The 19,978-nt window shown below is 39.0% G+C and overlaps 1 protein-coding gene across 1 annotated transcript; it reads right to left on the reverse strand.

Moving 5' to 3' along the window:
• Positions 1-7,658: 7,658 nt before the first annotated feature.
• Positions 7,659-19,594, reverse strand: dck (deoxycytidine kinase). The gene is made up of 7 exons (XM_036588821.1): positions 19,424-19,594; positions 17,980-18,095; positions 15,061-15,254; positions 13,589-13,736; positions 12,726-12,841; positions 11,105-11,204; positions 7,659-7,867 (listed from the first exon to the last, which is right to left on the reverse strand). The coding sequence occupies exons 1-7, from the start codon at positions 19,512-19,514 to the stop codon at positions 7,841-7,843; spliced, it is 792 nt and encodes a 263-aa protein (XP_036444714.1). The 5' UTR covers positions 19,515-19,594; the 3' UTR covers positions 7,659-7,840.
• Positions 19,595-19,978: the final 384 nt, after the last annotated feature.

Below are 19,978 nucleotides of genomic sequence, written 5' to 3' on the forward strand. Positions count from 1 at the left end.
AACTGAGGAGACACTGCTGTAGGTTTGAAAGTGGTAAGTTTTCCCATTTCAACATCTCCTTTGTCATATTTTTCATTTCATAATGTGCCAAATGTTATCAGTGGTGACAGGTCTGGACTGCAGGCAGGTCAGTATAGCGCCTGGACTCTTAATACGGAGCAATGCTGTTGTTATACATGCAGAGTGTGGTTTGACATTGTCTTGCTGAAATAATCAAGGCCTTCCCTGAAAAAGACATCTGGATGGCAGCATATGTTGCCAAAACTTGTATACCATTTAGCATTAATAGTGCCTTCACAGATGTGTACACTAATGCCCCCCCCAACACACACACACACACCCACCATCACGGATGCTGGCCTTTGAACTGTGCGCTGATAACAAGCCGGATGGTCTTTAGCCCGGAGGATGCAGCATCCATGATTTCTTCAATGACCTCAGGCCCAGAGAAGGTGGCGGTGTTTCTAGATCCTGTTTATATATGATTTCTTCTTTGCATGGTAGAGTTTTAACTTGCATTTAACTTGTGGATGCGGCGACGGATTGTGTTTACAGACTATGATTTCCACTGCAGAACCATGTCTGTTTTTAATGCAGTGCCACTTGAGGACCCGATGATCACAGCCAGCCAATATTGGTTTTCGGCCTTGTCCCTTACATACAGAGATTTCTCCAGATTATCTGAGTCTTTTAATGATATTATGTAACCTCCTCACATTTACTTCTGAAAGACTCAGCCTCTCTTTTTTTTTACCAACTTTACCAGCCTTTTGTGGCTCCCATCCCAACATTTTTGAAAGATGTTGTTGGGATGAAATACAAAATAGGCATACATTTTTCAAAAAACAATACAATTCCTCAGTTTCAACATTTGATATGTTGTCTTTATATTGTTTGCAATTAAAAATATGGTTTACATGATTTACACATCATTGCACTCTGTTTGTATTTACATTTTTGGACACAGGGCTGTAAATGCTTGAGAGAATTTATTGAAAAACTGTTAAAGGTAGTGAAGTAATGACTAGTAGAAATATAATTAGCATCCAATAAAGACTAGTAGAAGCAAAATTAGCTTCCAATAATAACTAGTAGAAGCAAAATTAGCTTCCAATAATAACTAGTAGAAGCAAAATTAGCTTCCAGTAATGACTAGAAGTCAAGGTAGCTCCCAAAAAGCTGACCTGAGTAAACAAATTCAGAGGTCCAAAAACTCCCTCCAGTACTGAGAAACTCACTTCTGGTCTCAGGCAACACTACATAGCATTAGGCTCACAAAGCTGGAATGGATGGCAGGATTTGTGTTGGGAAAATAACTTATAACCAATGATATTTTACATATAAACCACAATGAGTATAAAAATGTAGTTCTTGGCACAGTGGAAGAAGGCAAGACAGTCAGATGTTTCGTCCTGTGCTTTTTTCTCCCCAACATGTGGATGGATTTTCCTTTTGAGGAAGCCAAATGAGGCCTTTTGGCCCGCACTGCTTACTCCAAACACGATAGCCTGTTCTTCTTGAAAAACGCTCCAATTTCCCACTAGAAATGGTTCGAAATGTTTATAACAGCATTCCGAGAAGGACTGTAGCTGCTCTGAAGACAAAAGGCAGCCTGATTCATTTTTGACCGGTCCTGGTGAATCACCTGGGCTTTCCATTATTCTAACTACACAGACATTAATTTTGCAGACATTTAATTTGAGTATTTAATACGTTTCTGTGAGTATTTCCCCAAAAAAGAAGGCTTGCGTCAAAATAATGAGTTACTTTGAGTCCTTTATAACTAATTCCTTCATTTTAGGGTCATTGGGTTTGTGGGGAGTAAAATGATTTAGGCCCAATCCCATTTCACCCCTTGCCCCCTGTCACTTGGACCTATCCCTCCTTTCGACCACTACCCCTTGTAACTCAATTCCAAGGGGCAAGATGACATCCGAAAACAAGGGGTAGGGCTAGAAATGGGTTTGGGCCTCAGTGAATGTAGGTTATTCCTAATAATGTGCCATATTGTTCCCATAATATCCCAAATACTGTACCGTTCCATATTACACCCGGAGTGAAGTCTGAGGAACAACAGAACTGGTTGACAGAGTGATCCTACATGTTTACACCTGCATTCCACAGTATTCTGGGTAATATGTGCATGTAAACTATCGCTGCTATTAGCCATTGACACCACAACAAACTGCCCAGGAATATCAGGAAAAAGGTCTGTATTGGATGAAGCTGACCAGGATGACCCTCATCTGTGTCTTAATCCATCATAAATCATAACAAGGCCGACGCTGTCCAGCTCCTCACTGTGTAAAAGCCACTTTATGTACATACTTTTAAGTTAATTAGCATCATGATACATATTCAAACTGGAACACTGTAATAATGGCTAATAGCACCACCTCTTGGTCACTTCACTACACTGAGGCACACAGTCATGTAGCTCCACCTTGCTGGTCAACAGTTAGAGACTGTAGCTCATTTGTTGATGGCCAGTTTGTGTTAGCCATGCTCTAACCCATCATCAATGGGGCAGTTTCTGACCACAGAAAAGTTCTTGGATATTTTTGGGTGGCAGACCACTCGCCTAGTAACACAATGACCTGAGAATGGTCCACAGCTACCTGAGAATGGTCCACCGCCCAAATGATATCTGGTCAGCAGCGGTCCTGTGGTCAGAAACACAACGTCTGTGTTTTCAGTGTGGATGGTATGTACACAAGGGATGGACATAGCGTAGTAACCTCTGTCTGCAGTGCCCCCTAGTGGCCATTCTGCTCACAGAATGGAAATGAACTAGGATACTTGTAATTAATATCTCATCCGTTTATCCTCCTGGGTTGCGGGGGCTGCTGGAGCCTTTCCCAACAGGCATTGGGTGTACGACAGGAAACACTCTGGACAGGTCACCAGTCCATCACAGGGCAGATACACAGTCATATACATTCACATCTAGAGCCAATTTAGCATCTCCAATTAGACTGGCTGCATGTCCTTGAACTGTGGGAGGAAACCGGAGCACTCAGAGGAAACAGAGCAGACACGGGGAGAACACGCAGACTCCACACAGAAAGGACCCTGGTCGCCCGGCCGGGGAACCGAACCCAGGCCCCTCTTGCTGTGAGGCGACAGCGCCACTGTGCCGCCCTTTGTAAGTAATAAAATCAAATCAAATGTAACTCTGTTATCAGATTAACTAAACGTTGTTGAGCTGCTAGTGAGCAATGAGAGGTGAAAGGGGAAGGGGAAGAACCCCCTGCTGTGAAGAACAATTCACACCTCTCCACAAAGAAAGCCGTGCTGAGATAAAACGAGCAACTGCAGCTTTCTTCCCATCAAACACTGACCACTGCACCACTGACACAATAAACAAACAGCATTTAAGCACAACAGAAGTGTTTAAAAAAGCATTTTTTGCCTTTAGGCTAGTTCAGAGCTTCCTTAGCCAATATAAGATTATATAGGGCAGTTATCAGGTCTAACTCTGACATGATACCTACACACACACACACACACACACACACACATATATATATATATATTATGGATCAACTGCAGTGTTTAACAGTTGAAAAAGACGTTACGGCTGTAAGGTAAACCTCAGCATTCTTCTCCAAACATAAACACTCCTTAGGGTAGGAAAGAGTGAAAGACAACTTCTCGGCCTGCGCTGCTTTCTCCAAACACAATAGACTGTACTTGAAAAATGGTTTAATTTCTACTACAAATGGTTTGAAATGGTTTTTATTTTGACTACACGAGTTCTAGACGTTTGAGTCTGAGTATTAAATACATTTCTGTATGTATCTCCCAAAGGAAGAAGGCCTGCATCAAGATTATATTACTTAATAGTACCTTTAAAGCTGATGCCTTGATTTCAAGGTCATTGGGTTTGTGGGGAGTAGAACGACTTAGTGAATGTGGGTTATTCTTAATAATGTACCATATTGTTCCCATAATATCCCAAACACTGTGTACCGTTCCACATTATACCTGGAGTGCAGTGTGAAAAACATCACAGCTGGATGGCAGCGCGTGCCTACATGTTTACACCTGCATTCCACAGTATTCTGGGTAATATGTGCATGTAAACTATCGCTGCTATTAGCCATTGACACCACAACAAACTGCCCAGGAATATCAGGAAAAAGGCCTGTACTGGATGAAGCTGACCAGGATGACCCTCATCTGTGTTTTAATCCATCATAAATCATAACAAGGCCGAATCTGTCCAGCTCCTCACTGTGTAAAAGCCACTTTATGTACATACTTATGACAGTTCACTAGCATCGTGATACATATTAAAACTGGAACACTGTAATAACCTTAGAATGGCTAATAGCACCACCTTCTGGTCATTTCACTACACTGAGGCACACAGTCATGTAGCTCCACCTTGCTGGTCAACAGTTAGAGACTGTAGCTCATCTGTTGATTGTCAGTTTGTGTTAGCCATCCTCGCTTACCTATCATCAATGGCCAGTTTCTGACCATAGAGACATTTTTGGGTGGGTGGTGTCACAGCTGTGCTGAGAGTGGTCCACCACTCAAATAATATCTGGTCAACAGTGGTCCTGGGTTCAGAACCTGACCAATGATGAACAGGATAGGTGATGAACAGGGTAAGGTAGGTGGAGCTCAAACCATGAGTTAAAAGTACAAAGTAGGGCCCAGTTCCATTTCTTATTTTTACCCCTACTCCTTGCTTTCGAGGGTCACCTTGCCCCTTGGGACTGAGGGGTAGTGGCTGAAATCTCCCCCTACGAAATGGGACTCTCAGAACACTAACTGCCATCCCATTGATAGGAAACACCTGACTCTAATTTCACCTTCAAATTACCTGCTAATCCAAAGGGTTCACATACTTACGCCACTCACAGATATACAATATTGGATCATTTTCCTCAAGAAATAAAAGACCAAGTCTAATATTTTTGTCCCATTTGCTTCATTTGGTGCTCTTTATCTATTATAAGGGACCTGTGTGAAAGTCTGGTGAAGTTTTAGGTCAAATTTATGCAGAAATATAGAAAATTCTCAAGGGTTCACAAACTTATAAGCAGTACTGTACATTAATGTTTAAACGTATTCCATCAACAATGTTACAGAAAACGTGTAGTTCAACTGAGGGACCACCAAAACAGGCGGAAATTGCAATTTAAGGCTACTGTAAAAGGGGCTAATACTAAGTACATAATCATTCATTCAGTCATTCAGTCATTTGCCTTTAGGCTAGTTTGGTGCTTCCCTGGCCGATATATGACCATGCAGGGCAGTTGTTAGGTCTGCCAGTTATGGGTCAACCGCACTGATTAACAGTTGACAAAGATGTCATGGTTGTAAGGTTTACCTCATTATTCTCCCAACATAAACACTGCTTAGGGCAGGAAAAAGAGTGAAAGACAACTTATTAAGCCTTATTACATTTTCTATTGTTCTGGGATTCAGGACGTTTGGACATATTCCCTCTTTGTGAAGGTCATATCCAGTTTTTGAGACTCTGTTGTGTTGATTTGTGGTTTTTTTTTACCAGTTATCCAGTTCAGTCTCTAGGCTGTTATCAAAGGTGTTGATTTGCAGAACTCTTTTACATTATACGCAGTCGTGTGCAAAAGTTTGGGCACCCCTGGTCAAATGACGCTCTGTTGACGCCATCATTTTTGCACAGGCCCTGTTGTGTTTCAGCACCCAAATGAACTTGTTCAATTCAACAAATAAACAGTAACTGTGTGTTAAAGTGTGCAGAAGTGTGTCTCTGTAGCCTTGTGAGACCTGCTAATTCATTTTTGTCCTCTGTGGGGGACGCGAATCCCCAAAGGATATTTCAAAAACCATATGAGCTACAGTCCTGAAACCTGGAGGGTTATGTAGAGACATGCTGGCCTTTCCTATGAAATGTCATTTGTTGGGGTGGGTCATTCACAACAGGAGTCCTGCCTTTTCAAAATGGCTGCCATCTCAGCAACCACATTTTATGGGTGCAAGAGAAGTAGCTGAAAAATAAGCATTTATGTTGTTTCTGAAGCCTATAGTTGATGTTTTTTTTTTTTATTGATATGCATAAACGTTTAACCACCTAACAGTATACTTTTTATGGATGTCCTCTGTGGTGGATATTGGGAACTAACAATCTGTTTTTATATGAAATTCATGGTATCACAGGTGACAGGAAATTACAGAAAATTATGAATAAAGAATGATCCCAACCCCTCCTGATCCAGTTAGGGTTTTGAAGCAACATGTAAGCTTAAAGTAAAAGTAATCTGAAAGTTAAATACATTACTGTGATGTTACCGTATCTATTTTTTTTTCTTTTTGGTCCTCATTTTTTTCTACCACCAGTATTTTAAGTTTTACTCTTACTGCTAAATGAACAACCGAAACAAGTGTATGCAGGCATTTAAGCTCGGGATCTGAGCTTTATTTCATTTACTAATTTTTTACACAGCCGTACGTTTAAAAATTCAAACATTAAAAATAAATTAACTCTAACCCCTCTCTATCTATACCCAAGATTCATCCCTATCACGGAACAGTTTGCTGCTAAACAACACCCAACGTCATACTGACTGGACGACCCTGGATTTACTTTGAGAAAAAAAAATAATAATTTTATGTGTTTTTGGAAAAAAAAAAAAATTTCAGCCAATAGACTTATTTTATCTTAAAATCACTGAAATGCTCAAACTTTCATTTTTCTGCGTGTCAGGAGGAAATAGGATGTGTTCACTTATTTTCTCTTAGAGAATCAACAAAGCGTCATTTGACCAGGGCGCCTAAACTTCTGCATACGATTGCATATTGTTAATGGGCAACATTGTGATTATTAATTATTAAATTATTAATGAGGCATTATGACTCACCAGTGTTGCAGCATCTGTAACTGGAATGTAGTCATTTCAAAATCTCTGCATTTTCCAGCCACTGAACATAAAGTCATAAGCTTGTGCGCCCCAAAACAAATACAATGTTTTTGTTGATTTTGTAAATAATAACACATCCTGTACGGAGACACACTTCTACACACTTTAATACACAATTACTGTTATTAAAGTTATTAAATTAAAGTTATGACACATTTTATCTTTCATTTTTCTAATATGTCAGAACTGTCATTTGGGGTGTTGAAACTTTTGTATGCAGGCCCGTCACGTTCATGAAACTTCAGCTGATTTGGCTGATGATTAATTGCCAGATGAATAATTATACGCTGCTGTTATTATTAAGTTTGTTTTGACCATCAGCTATATACGACTGTGAAAGCTAACAAACATGGAAAATAACTGCAGTCAGCTCAAATAATTACAATCAGGTGGTTATATAATAACTGTGACAGCCTTAAGTAAAATATAAATAATTTGTAAATATTTATTCAAGTAAATATCAGGCATTACTGACTGTTAAACTGTAGTCAGACCTGTGTTCCAGCTAGAACACTATTCTAAACTATGCACCGTTGAGAAAGTGTAAAAATATCTTTAAAGTAAATCCAGAGAGCAGCGACTGCTCCTCTTATCAATACTGATGAACTCAGTCTCGGCTGACTGGCTCAGCGAGACGTTTCAGTGCCTATTTTTCCATTTTAAACTCGTTTTTATAGATTTTAAATTTCATTTCAGACAAAGTTATTAATTCTTCGGCCATGAAATAATTTTCTGTAATTGCTCATTTAAATATTTTATTTTCTTCATAAGAAGCATCAACATTATATGTCACATAATACAACTTAATAAAAAACAAACAAACAATCAAACAAAAACCAATAATAATAATCAAGCATGACAGGTGATAATAACAATCCAAATCTGTGTTCACACACACACACACACACACACACACAGAGTGCTCACAGAGTGCTCAGAAACTCCTTCACCTGCAGGAAAGAAAAAAGAAAACTGTAAATCGCTCTTTTCTATAAATATTACACCACTTCACAGCATTCACACCATTATCAGATCTACAGTTATTATATATATATAAATTTATACATAAGGCAGAGATAGAGTCAAATAGAGAGAGAGAGTCAGTGAAAGAGAGAAACAATGAGAGATAGAAAGAAAGATATAGAGTGAATGAGAGGGAGAGACTGAACGAGACAGAAAGACAGAAACAATGTGAAAGAGAGCCAGAGAGAAAGAGAGAGATAGAGAAGGAGAAACAGCGGGAGAGTGAGAATGAGATAGAGAAGGAAAAAGCTAGATAGAAAGAAACAGAAATAATATAGAGAGGGAGAAAGAAACAAGGAGAAAAAAGCAAGAGAAAGCAAGAGAAAATGAGGGAGACTCCCCCTTCCTCCCTACCACTTAGCCCTTACCCCTCTGTACTCGTCTAGGGGTAGGGTGTCCCGACTGTTTTTGAGATAGAGGGGGAGGGTGAAGTGTTGGGGCTACATGACCCTCCAAACGGAGGTTTTTCAGAGACTCCAAACAGAGAGATATGAGAAAAAAAGAAAAACTGGCAAGATGGAGAACAAGAGACCAAAGAAACCCACAAATGTGAGAATTTTCTCTGTTAAAAAGTTACAGTAACCACTGTATTATCTTAGCTTAATGTCATTTCAGTGTATTATGGTCCTTTTCTTCAGAACAAGCATAAAAAATCACTAATAGTGCTGAGAGGCATATGATGCCCTAAATGTAACTAAAGCCCAGCAGTGAGGAGCTGAACTTTACCCTCCTCTGCTGTCACTGCAGACTGGCAGGGTCGCCTACAGAGCAGCACTGGTAGCTGTTAATGAAGTGATGATCTTTTTATTTGAGGGTCCCATTTCAGAGGGAAGATTACAACCACTACCCCTCGTAACTCAGTTCCAAGGGACAAGGAGACACTCGAAAACAAGGGGTAGGGGTAAAAATAAGAAATGGGATTGGGAAATATGACAGAGAGAAAAAGGCAGAGAAGACAGATAAGACAGAGACGGAAAACAGAAAGACAAATGGAAGAAAGAGAGAGGCAGCGAGAAGGAGCGAGAGAGACAGACAGAGAGCAAGAAAGAGAAAAGAGAGTAGGAAGAAGCAAGAGAGGGAGAGGAACAAAAAAAGCCAAAAAGAGAGAAAGTGAGATAATTTAAGAGTAGATGAAAGAGTGTTTGTGTTCTCTCTATGTCTCTCTCTCGCTCTCTCTCTCTCTGGCTGAGTAAATGCTGTGTGTTTTGCCCTCATCAGTAAATCAGTTACATTCAGCTCAGCCTCATTAGAGACCGAGTTCAGTGTGTTTAATGTATTCACACACTCACACACACACACACACACACACTCTCACACACACACACACACACACACACACACACACACACACTCAGGCTGCATTACACACTTATCTGTTCATCTGTTCACGCTTGTTATTCATCCCACCAGCCCCTCCTCTCTCTCTCTCTCGCCCTCTCTTTCTCTCTCTTTCACTCTGTCTCGTTCAGTCTCCCTCTTACTCACTCCTCACTCTTTACTTTTCTTCACTGTCTCATTCAGTCTCCCTCTCTTTCTCACTCTTCACTTTTCTTCACTCTCTGTCTCGTTCAGTCTCCCTCTCTTTCTCACTCTTCACTTTTCTTCACTCTCTGTCTCGTTCAGTCTCCCTCTCGTTGACTCTCTCTCTCTCTCTCACTATCAGTCTCACTCTCATTGACTCTCTCAGTCTCTTTCACTCTCTCTCATTCAGTCTCCCTCTCTCTCTCACTATCAGTCTCACTCTCATTGACTCTATCTCTCAGTCTCTTTCACTCTGTCTCGTTCAGTCTCCCTCTCTCTCTCACTATCAGTCTCACTCTCATTGACTCTATCTCTCAGTCTCTTTCACTCTGTCTCGTTCAGTCTCCCTCTCTCTCACTATCAGTCTCACTCTCATTGACTCTATCTCTCAGTCTCTTTCACTCTGTCTAATTCAGTCTCTCTCTTGTTGACTCTCTCTCTCTCTTTCTTTCTCTCTCTCTCTCTCTCTCTCTGGTACAGTCTACTGTTCCCAGCTGTTTAGCATGTTTTCATCATTCTCCTTCTGTACTGTGACGTATGTTGAGTATAGTGTGGTATCAGTGAGGGTCTCTGAGCTGAGCTGAGCTTTTTTTTCCCTCCATGATAAGAGGGGCTGGTGTGAGGAGGAGGTGAAATATCATATTATGGGTTACTGTAATTGTCCCCCGCCTGCTGGTGCACAGTGAACAGGGATGCACGATTATATCGGAACTATATCAGTATCAGTACTAATATATTTGATGATGTATTTACTGTACAGGTCACAGTAATATATCTGCATTTTCTTCATTCTACTGGAATTTTCTCTATAGAAATAAAAACTACACTCTTAGAAGTGACAGTTCAAGGGTTCTTTAGTAAAGAAAATGGTTCTGTAAAGAAATCATGAACGCTCAAAGAACCCTTTGCATGATTGTTCTATATTTAACCTTTTTGAAAAGTGTTCTTCTATTGTTACAATGTCAAGACTGTAACAATAGAAGAATCCTTTTCAAAAAGGTTAAATATAGAACCATCTACAGCACATTCTCCATTAAATTTATCAGTGCAAAGAACCCTTCAATCATGCTTAGGGTTCTTTGAGCGTTCATGGTTCTACATAGAATTTTTTTTAAGTGTGTACATTGCTTTGTAATGTGAATCCAAGTAGATTTAGTCTCAATTTCTACGTTTTGTTAATGTTAGAAATATTATATACAGTGGTATGCAAAGGTTTGAACACCCCAGGTCGATTTACATATTTTATTAATCTTGTAAGTGAAAAAAAGCAAAGTTTCGTGCAAAATTTCAATTTATTTGCTGCACTATGTAATTGTGCATTGAAACGTACAGACGTGTGTTCACTGTGTGCTTATTTTCATTTAGAAATTCAATAAAATGTCATTTGACCAGGGGCGCCCAAACTTTTGCATACAGCTGTATCAGCATCAGCAGATATGTGCATGAAAAATATTGGATATCTGCGTTGGTCCAAAATTTCCATATAGATGTACAGTGATGTGGTAAATCAGATGTTTTAGAGGTGAGGCTAAAGTTATTACATTTTCATAAAAGATAATGAGAAGGGTATCATATGATGAATCATGCTTAATATGAGCAGAGATATATAAACTAACAAGCAGAAACAGAGAAAATATCATTACCTTTTCGATCATATCAGCACACTTGACTTTATTCGCTTTGAATTCATCGTTAACATCCAGAGTGAGGACAGGAACGTCGCTCATATAGTTAAACTCCATGCTGCACGACACAGGGGTTAACAGAGTGGTTGATCATAATCAAATTTCTGCAGTTATCTGATTATTCAAACATGTAAACAGCACAGTCCGATTTCTTAGATCAGAGTAAGGTCTAGAATTTCGATTAAGAAATCAGATAAAGAGGCTGGATTTTAGCTCAGTAATCAGATTTCCCAGTGCATGTGAACTCTTACTCTGATTTCTTTCAATATCAATATCTCAATATCAGAAATACATCTTATGTTTCTTGTATGGATGATTCTACCAAATTGGTTCAAAGTCAGAGCTGAAACAAATTTGGGACTTTTAACCGACTTGGACTGTAGACTAGAATCTTTTTGCTTTGAGTGACTCTATACCTTAATTATGTTCACATTATTAAAACTACTGATATAACATTCCATTTTGTCCTGACCAAAACAATCATAACACTACCAAGCTTTACCAAATGTTTCAGTAGTGACTGTTTCGTGGTGACAAATTTAGCTCATTATAAGCAGAACTCAAAAACACCACCAGTACATGACTAACAAACACAGCTTTGAACAGCTGTGCACACATAAAATCATCAGATTTTTTATTAAAACACAAAAAATGACTTTCGGTAGTGAAAATACTCAATGTTCCACACTGATTTTCAGACTTTGGGACACCTTTACTTCAAAACAATGGGATCTAACTGCCATGAGGGGCAGAGATGCAGTCTCACTTCCTGCTCTAAAATGCAGGGGCGTGGCTAAAATAAGGCTCCGCCTACAGACTAAAACTCTTTGTGCTTCGGTAGGAAAAAATAAGTACTATTTTTAACAAATGTAAATTTAGGGGTTAGAGTTTGGGACCTCCTGGGACCTCCTAATAGAAATCACCATACATAAATGATGGTTACATTTATATTTAGCTTATTACTATCTCTTTTAATGCTTTGGAATTAAATAATTCACAACATCCTTGTAAATATGTAAAGTCTGAATACAAATTGTTTTTTTTCAACAAATTTTTTATGTTATGTTTCAACAATGTTTTATTGTTGGACTGCAGCATAAACTAATTCAGCTAATGCTTCATATCGCCGCTGTCCAAAAAAAAACAAGTATCTCCAAAATGGTAACTTTATAGGAGAAGGCAAAAACCCTCCTACCTTTCAATGTAAGTCAATGTAAAGAAATTTTATTCCAAGTGATTTAAGAGCATTTCTATTGATCCATTTATCATGAAATTTTTACACAACCTAAAGGACAGCTGGTGTGTTGAAATGATGTAGAAAAATAAAAATCGACAAAAATGAGATATATGTTTTTATGGACAGCGACTAAATATCATTCATCTGTATTTTTGACCATTTATATTGTAAACATTCCACAACTGTAGCTCTTCCAGTTTTTATTCTGTCATTTCTAAACATATTTCAGAATCACACCACAGTAAGTGAATCAAATCGTGGTTCATTTTGGAAGTGTTTCCTAGACTACTGTAACTGGATCATATCATTGTGAGCTCAGAGATTTATAGCACTGGTGTTTACCTCATGGTTTTGTGCTGCAGCCAACATTCGTGCTTGTAGTGGAGTTTCTCCAGATACTCCAGAGGAATCCCCTGTTCCTCCTCTCTGCCTCTGATGCGCAGCCTCTCCAAACACCTCTGAGACAACACAGAGAGAGAGTCACGTTAAGCCCCCTCTATATATCTTAATCTCTCTTTAAAGGAAATCACTCCCTGCCGTGTTTTCACTCTCTAAACTGTCTCTTTCATTATACAGATAGTGAGAAGCTGTACTGGAAATAAAAAAGCAATGAAAAATGCTGTATTTGTTCACAACTGACCCACCATTGAGAATTTGGTAAGCCACTCTTTTCAGGAAATCATGTTCCAGGACTTTTCCAAGATGTTTTTCATGACTTACATACACAATAGCTGTTGCTCTCATCTTAAAATGACACACAATTGCTGACGTTCTTAACATTAACACTTAGTGACTTTTTCCAGAGCCAATATTTATCAGTTTTCTGGTTCTCCGGGTGTTTTTTTCATGACTGAAAACCTAGTCCGTAAATTTCCAGGTTTTCCAGGACATGTGGGAACTTTTTTCTGTGTGGTATGTATTTGTGCTTGTATTGAGAGCCAAAATGTCCTATTAAGATCCTACATGTCTAAATAAACAGAACTACACATCAAGCAAAGATCATTTGCATGGTTCTTTTGCAGCTTCTCAAAACTTTACATGCTTCTACTGTAATATAATCTTGTTTTTAACTTTTTTACCAGACAGACTGAAAACTTTTCTCAGATTTTTCCACACAAGGTTAAAGTTAGAGTGATGGATAAAGTGTTAGGCTTGTTTTGGGTCAGTGTAGATAAAGTAATACAGCACGGTGTGCGTGTGAATACCTCTGGTTTTGCCCGCAGGTAGATGATGCCGTCCAGTTCAATGTGCTGGCCGAACTGTTTATGCAACCAGCTATGCCAGTCCTGGTATATGGCCCACTCAGTCTCATTAACACACTCACTCTCATAGAGGTTTGTAGCAAAGATATACCTACAGAATAGAAAGAGAGAGTTACTTACTCTCCCACACAACACAACTGATACTCGAATTTGTAAAGCATGATTCGTAAATATTTGAATAAATAGTGATGTCACTCATTATCTGGTTATTGAGTAACTTACAAATTACAATCGTCTTTTATTTTTTTAATCTCATCTAATATTACTGGCCTCACCTCATACCTTTTAGCTCGAACACAGCGAGTTAAGTATAGAGTTTGTTGATAACAAACCTGCTAAAAGTTTTTTTGTACCACTTCCTATGCGCTATAGCTGAGCTCTGTACTATCTATTAAACACTGCCAGAGACCCTCTGTTGGCAACAGTGTAGAGCCTCCTGACTGGTGTGTGTTAGCCTTTAGCCGGCTGCAGTAGTCCTTCTATGTTTCCTACTTTAGTCTAAACCAAGGGTCGCAACCCAAATGTTAAGAAGAGCCATTCTGTCCACCTTGGGAGCCTCAACATTTTCTGTCCATTTTACCATCTTGGCTGTAAATATGTCTCAGTATGTGCTGATGATTATAAATGCAAATAAGTCCATTCGCTGTTCGTCTTAAATCTCTCTCTTTGCTGTTTTGTTAGCTACTAGCTAGGTGAGATTCTTGTCTGTGTTGCTATGGTGACCAGCAGTCTGCGCTGATCTTCAGGGTTAAAGGGTGAATTAGCAGTTCTACATTATCTCCAGAGTTTAAGACCATTTATTGTTAAACTGTGTTGAACGATCAGCAGAGCTTTATTTTACTGTAAAGGAGGATTATTTTATTTTTACCTACTAATCTAATAATACTGTGGAGCCGCAGGAGAGAAAAAGAGCTGCATGCTCCGGAGGCGCATGCTGCCAACCCCTGGCCTAAACAGATTCGAAACTATGACCAAAGGGTACGGTGCAGGCTCTAGACTGCCCTCTGGTGGAGAGTAGAGTTCATACTCCTCATGGACTAATTTCCATATATTCAGGTTTTTTCAACTATTTCAACTATTCAAAAATGTGAAAATTCTGACCTACCCCTGACACACAGTCTCAATCAGGTTGTAAGTAAACATATATGTGCAATATAGAAACACCCACTAGCTTAGTCATTATTCCACAGTTTGAATGAAAAAGTACTCTCAGGTCATTACAAAGCCGTGTTTAGCAGGCTGAACATTCTCCACAAGGGGGCGCTATTACCACTCAACACACACACTGCAATAGATCTAACAGAAGCTTCTGAAAACATCTTGTACAGTATGTTTTTTTCCTGCTACTGTTTGGACCTTAAAAACAACTTGACTAATCATCAAAATATTTGTGCTGACAGCCATAAAAGACACACCTGTCGCTGTAGACGGATCTTTCGAAGAACTGCACGGGGTTTTCAGCCTGGCTCAGTTTGCCGTTGGCGGAGTTGATCTGAGCGCGAATGCGGCTCATGCAGGCATAGCTCTGAAACGTGTACGCCCAGCGCTCCGGCTTCTCATACATCATCTGCAGGACGTTCCCCCCGCTCTTCTGAGAGGTGGTCAGCTCCTGATAAACACACACAGACACACATGTATGGATTAGAATTACAGAGATAACATTTGTTTCTGAAAGAAATAAAATGCAGATATTTTAACACAGTAGCCCAGCATCACCTAAACGTTCTGCTATTCAGGGGCACAATAAATACATCATCAAACATCGGTTTGAAATTTCAGCCAAAATTAAACACCAGTTTCCATGTAGAGCTGAACGATTTAGGCAAAATATCTTTATTTCCCCCAAATATAACTGCAATTTTTCTAACTAGTACTGCGACTGCAATTTAAATTGCAATTATTTTCTATAAATTAGGCTCCAGGCCTGTTAAGTTGACCAGAATATATATTTTTTTTCTAGCTTAAGCCTTGAATGCAGAGTATAGTACACCAGACTGCCACTTTATCACAATAATGATAAAATATCATATTTTATTGTTTATCTCTATATGGGATAGTTGTTTTTGCTTGTCCTAATTCATTTACAGGCAGATCATAAGTTCCATGTTTTCTTGGAAGTGCAAGACAAAGGTGTTATTAAAACAGTCTATAATTAATACTGCAGCTCTTGCATTTTGATAACTGAACTCTTTCAAACTGCAATTTCGATATAAAAACGTTTAATCTTTCAGTCCTAATCATTTTTAAAGCAACAGCGACATGATTCCGATATTCTGGAAGCTTATTGCTGTCAGTTATCAAGAGAGTGTTTGATTGATTTGTACATTACAAAAGGGAATTTCACCTGTTTTGATGTGAAATGCACCATTTTAGACAAACTCAGTCAGAATTGTTCACAGTGGTGGCGATAGGAACCAGATATCTGAGGCGCTAAAATGCTACCTCACAGAAAGCTATTACACAAAATGGTAACGAATATGCTGCCTGATGTCTGAGACATTGACAGTAGTTTTTGGTGTAAAACCTATTTTTTAAATGCATTCACGGTGGAGGGGTATTTTTTCAGATTTATCACTATTTCACCATTATCAACATTCCATATATAAACCCTGAAGACTCGTGTAGGTTCACTGGTGGTTTTGGACAGTAAATAATTTTGGACAGGCTGTATTTGTGTTGTAGACATGGTGACTCCTGGTTCCCATCACCACCACTGTAAAGACATCAGAGTCTCTACAATCAACCATTCACACCAAACGACTCTGAATGACTCTGTTTACACATCAACCTCTGAATTATGCAGAAATTTTGAAAAAATTGGTGGAATTCCCCTTTTAGGTATTACACACTACTGAATCTGAAATGAATGTTTATTGGTTTGGCTTTTGTAAAGATATGAGGTAAAACTCTCCGAGAACCATCTGTTGATCCCCGCGGGGTTTTGCGGTTGGGTTGTTATTGCCACAGCTGTTTTATACGCGTTCGTTACAGAGATGATTCAAAATAATATAAATAAATATTCACTTTGGCTGGCATAGAACAGAGGTGGGTGGTAAACACACACTTAAAAAAGTTGGTTCTAACGGATCTTTAGTAAAGACAGTGGTCCTATATAGTACTATGAACACTCAAAGAACCATTTGCATGCTTAAACGGTTCTTTGCATGATGGAAACGTTCTTCAGATTGATGGAGAATGTGTAGTATATGGTTCTTACACAGCACCAAAAAGGGTTCATCTGTTGTTACAATGTCAAGGTCGTAACAAGAGCAAAAACTTTCTGGTGCTATACAGAAAGCATACGGTTCTATATAGAAGTCATGGTTCTAAATAGAACCCTTGCCTTTAAAGAACCCCTGAAGAACCAACTCAGTTCTATGTATCTGAGTGTAATTTTTGATTCATTTGTACTTTCAACATTTTCATAATGCTGATATGTTTACATTTGTGAGGAAAGGACTCTTCTTTTTCCTCAGTTCCTTTTTTTCTGTCATTCATACTTAGTCTTTAAATCTTGGGCTGCTTCACTGTCGCTCGTTTTGGAGATTTAGCATTTTATTTTAAGACCAAAAGGGTACAAAAAGAGAAGAATGCAGTCTAACTCAACTACAGTTCTACAGAGCACTCAGTTCTTGAGGAGTTTTTGACCTGATAGTTTTTATTTATTTTGTTTTTTTTTCCCATCAGCTGCTTTTGACATACTTTTCACCATTGACTGTGTCTCAAACCACATAGTACCATACCAAAAATTGTACACTGCCACTAGAAATGCATCCATTAGTGTAGCATGTGTAATATAGCAGTATGTGTTCTGAGACAGAGCCATTATTTCACTGAGAGAGATGAAGTGGGAATAGATCAGTCATTCAGAGTGGTTTGGTGTGAAATGCTTTTTTCTCACATAAAGTTATTACATTAAATGGTTATGAAAGCTCTACCTGGTGTCTGAGACACTGTTTTATGATAGCGTTGTGAAAATGCTTTGTCTTAAAATGTTTTTTTAATCTATTTATTTTAATCTATTCATGGTGGAAGGATACATTCTCAAGCAAAATAGTCCTCAAATAAAACCTTTCCCAGTTACTATATTTTACCATCAACATTCCATATAAACTCAGAAGACTCGTGTAGGTTCACTGGTGGTTTTGGATAGTAAATAAAATGTCTATATTTGTGTTGTAGTCATGGCGACCCCTGCTTCCTATCACCACCACTGTAAAGAGAGTCTGAACTATTTCATACCAAACCACTCTGAAGCACTCTGTTTACATCTGAACTACTGAATTATAAAATTCGGTGGAGTTCCCCTGTAAACCGGCTCCAGTGACTCTTACCTCAAACTCGTCGTGCTGAGTTTGTACATTGCACCATCTGGCGATGGGCTCCGGAACGACCTCCCACTCTTTATCATGTGCCTCCAAAACGCGGACAAAAGTGGACTTTCCGGCCGCTGAGGACAAAAATCAGCATTTACCAACAACAAATTACAGTTTAACTGTTACAGAGTGTTTATAAATACTTAATAAACGTAGTCAGGTTTCACCCTGAAAGTACTGCAGCAAATTAGTGACAAATCTGAACTGTAATCCATGCGTTGTTCTTGCTTTATACCGCTTATGTGCACTCGGAGGGTTCTTTAGTAAAGGGACTGGTTCTATTTAGAACCACGAGCTCTATATAGAACCATTTATTGTGTTGTATATGGTTCTATATAGCACCAAAAGGGTTCTGCTATTGTTACAAGCTCGTAACAGTAAGTCCTTTTGGTGCTGTGTAGAACCGTTCTCAAAAACGTTCTATATACAACCACCTACAGCACATTCTCCATCAATCTGAAGAACCCTTTTACGATCTTTAACGTTAACCATGCAAAGGGTTCTTCGTCACTGTTCACGGTTCTATATACTATCATTTCTTCACTAAAAATCCTTGAGAACCCATCTTTTTAATAGTGTCGTGGAATAAGTGAATTATTACATTGTTCAATGCAATTTGGAGTTTCTATCTCATATCCAATATCTATAACATCTATAACGTCTTATCGCTGCTGTCTGAAGAAAACCTCGTATCTCCAAAATGGTCACTTTACAGGAGAAGGAAAAAACATACTCTACTTTTAATGTAAGTCAATGGAACCAGACGTCTTTCCAGGTCATTTTGGGTCATTTCTTTTGTTCCATTCATCATGAAATTTACACACAATGTAAAGGGCAACATGTATTTTCAAATTATGCCAAAAACTGAAAAACGACAAAAACAGAGATACGAGGTTTTCTTCCGACAATATTCGATATTCACAAAACAACTAACGTTAGTTACATTAGCTGACGCTAGCTAACTTTAACCCAAAGAGGAAGGAAAGGGCGCTGACGGATTTCAGGGGGTGTTTTTTTAAGATAGATTCTAAGATATTTCTGCACTGAAACGTAAAATGAGAAAGTTATATGATTTGAAATAAATACGTAAAAAATAAGAAATAGAAAAATAAGTAGTTCTTGTTCGTCTTTCCCGCTGTACTGTAACTGCGGCACCATTTAAGGTGGACCCGGAAAATTCGAACAAGATATTTCTTATCACTGAAGCGTCAAATGAGAAGGTTATATGATCTAAAATAAATACGTAAAACATAAGAAACAGAAAAATAAGTAGTTCTTGTTCGTCTTTCCCGCTGTACTGTAACTGCTGCACCATTTAAGGTGGACCGGGAAAATTCGAACAAGGAGCTGGAGAGCAGGAACTTCAGCCTCGTAGGTCATATAATGTCGTTTCTGTACTCACCGATGTTCCCCTCGATGGAAATACGCTTGATCCTCTTCTCCAGACTGTCGTTCAGAGGACTGGGACAGGCTCTTTTGGGGGTCCGGATCATTTTTAATCAGTAAATTTATTAATATTAGCGGCAGATCTGAGCTCTGCTACTGTACTGACAGCAAAGCGCGGCAACGGCGACGCGCGCGGTTCATTTTTGGCGGTAAGCACCGCTGGGGCGGAGCGATAAACAAATTCAGCCAATGGGAGACGGGGGGCGGGCAGTACGGCAAAGGCTCCCTATTGGTCAGCATTAGAAGTATTTTGATTGGTTAGTCTGTGTTTTCGCTTTCGACATGACAGCTGGCGGAGTTCAACCAAACATAACGATGATTATACTGAATAAACAGGGAGAATGGGGGCAAAGTGCCCCTTTAAATTCTACGTAATTAAATAGTTGAGATGTAAACAGAGTCCTTCAGAGTGGTTTGGTGTGAAATTCTCCGTTCTAGAGAACCTTACAAAGTCAGAATCTTTCACAGTGGTGGTGATAAGAACCAGACCAGATGACCAGAATTAAAAAAA

Source organism: Colossoma macropomum, unplaced genomic scaffold (genome assembly GCF_904425465.1).
Source record: "Colossoma macropomum unplaced genomic scaffold, Colossoma_macropomum, whole genome shotgun sequence".
Classification (NCBI taxonomy): Eukaryota; Metazoa; Chordata; class Actinopteri; order Characiformes; family Serrasalmidae; genus Colossoma; species Colossoma macropomum.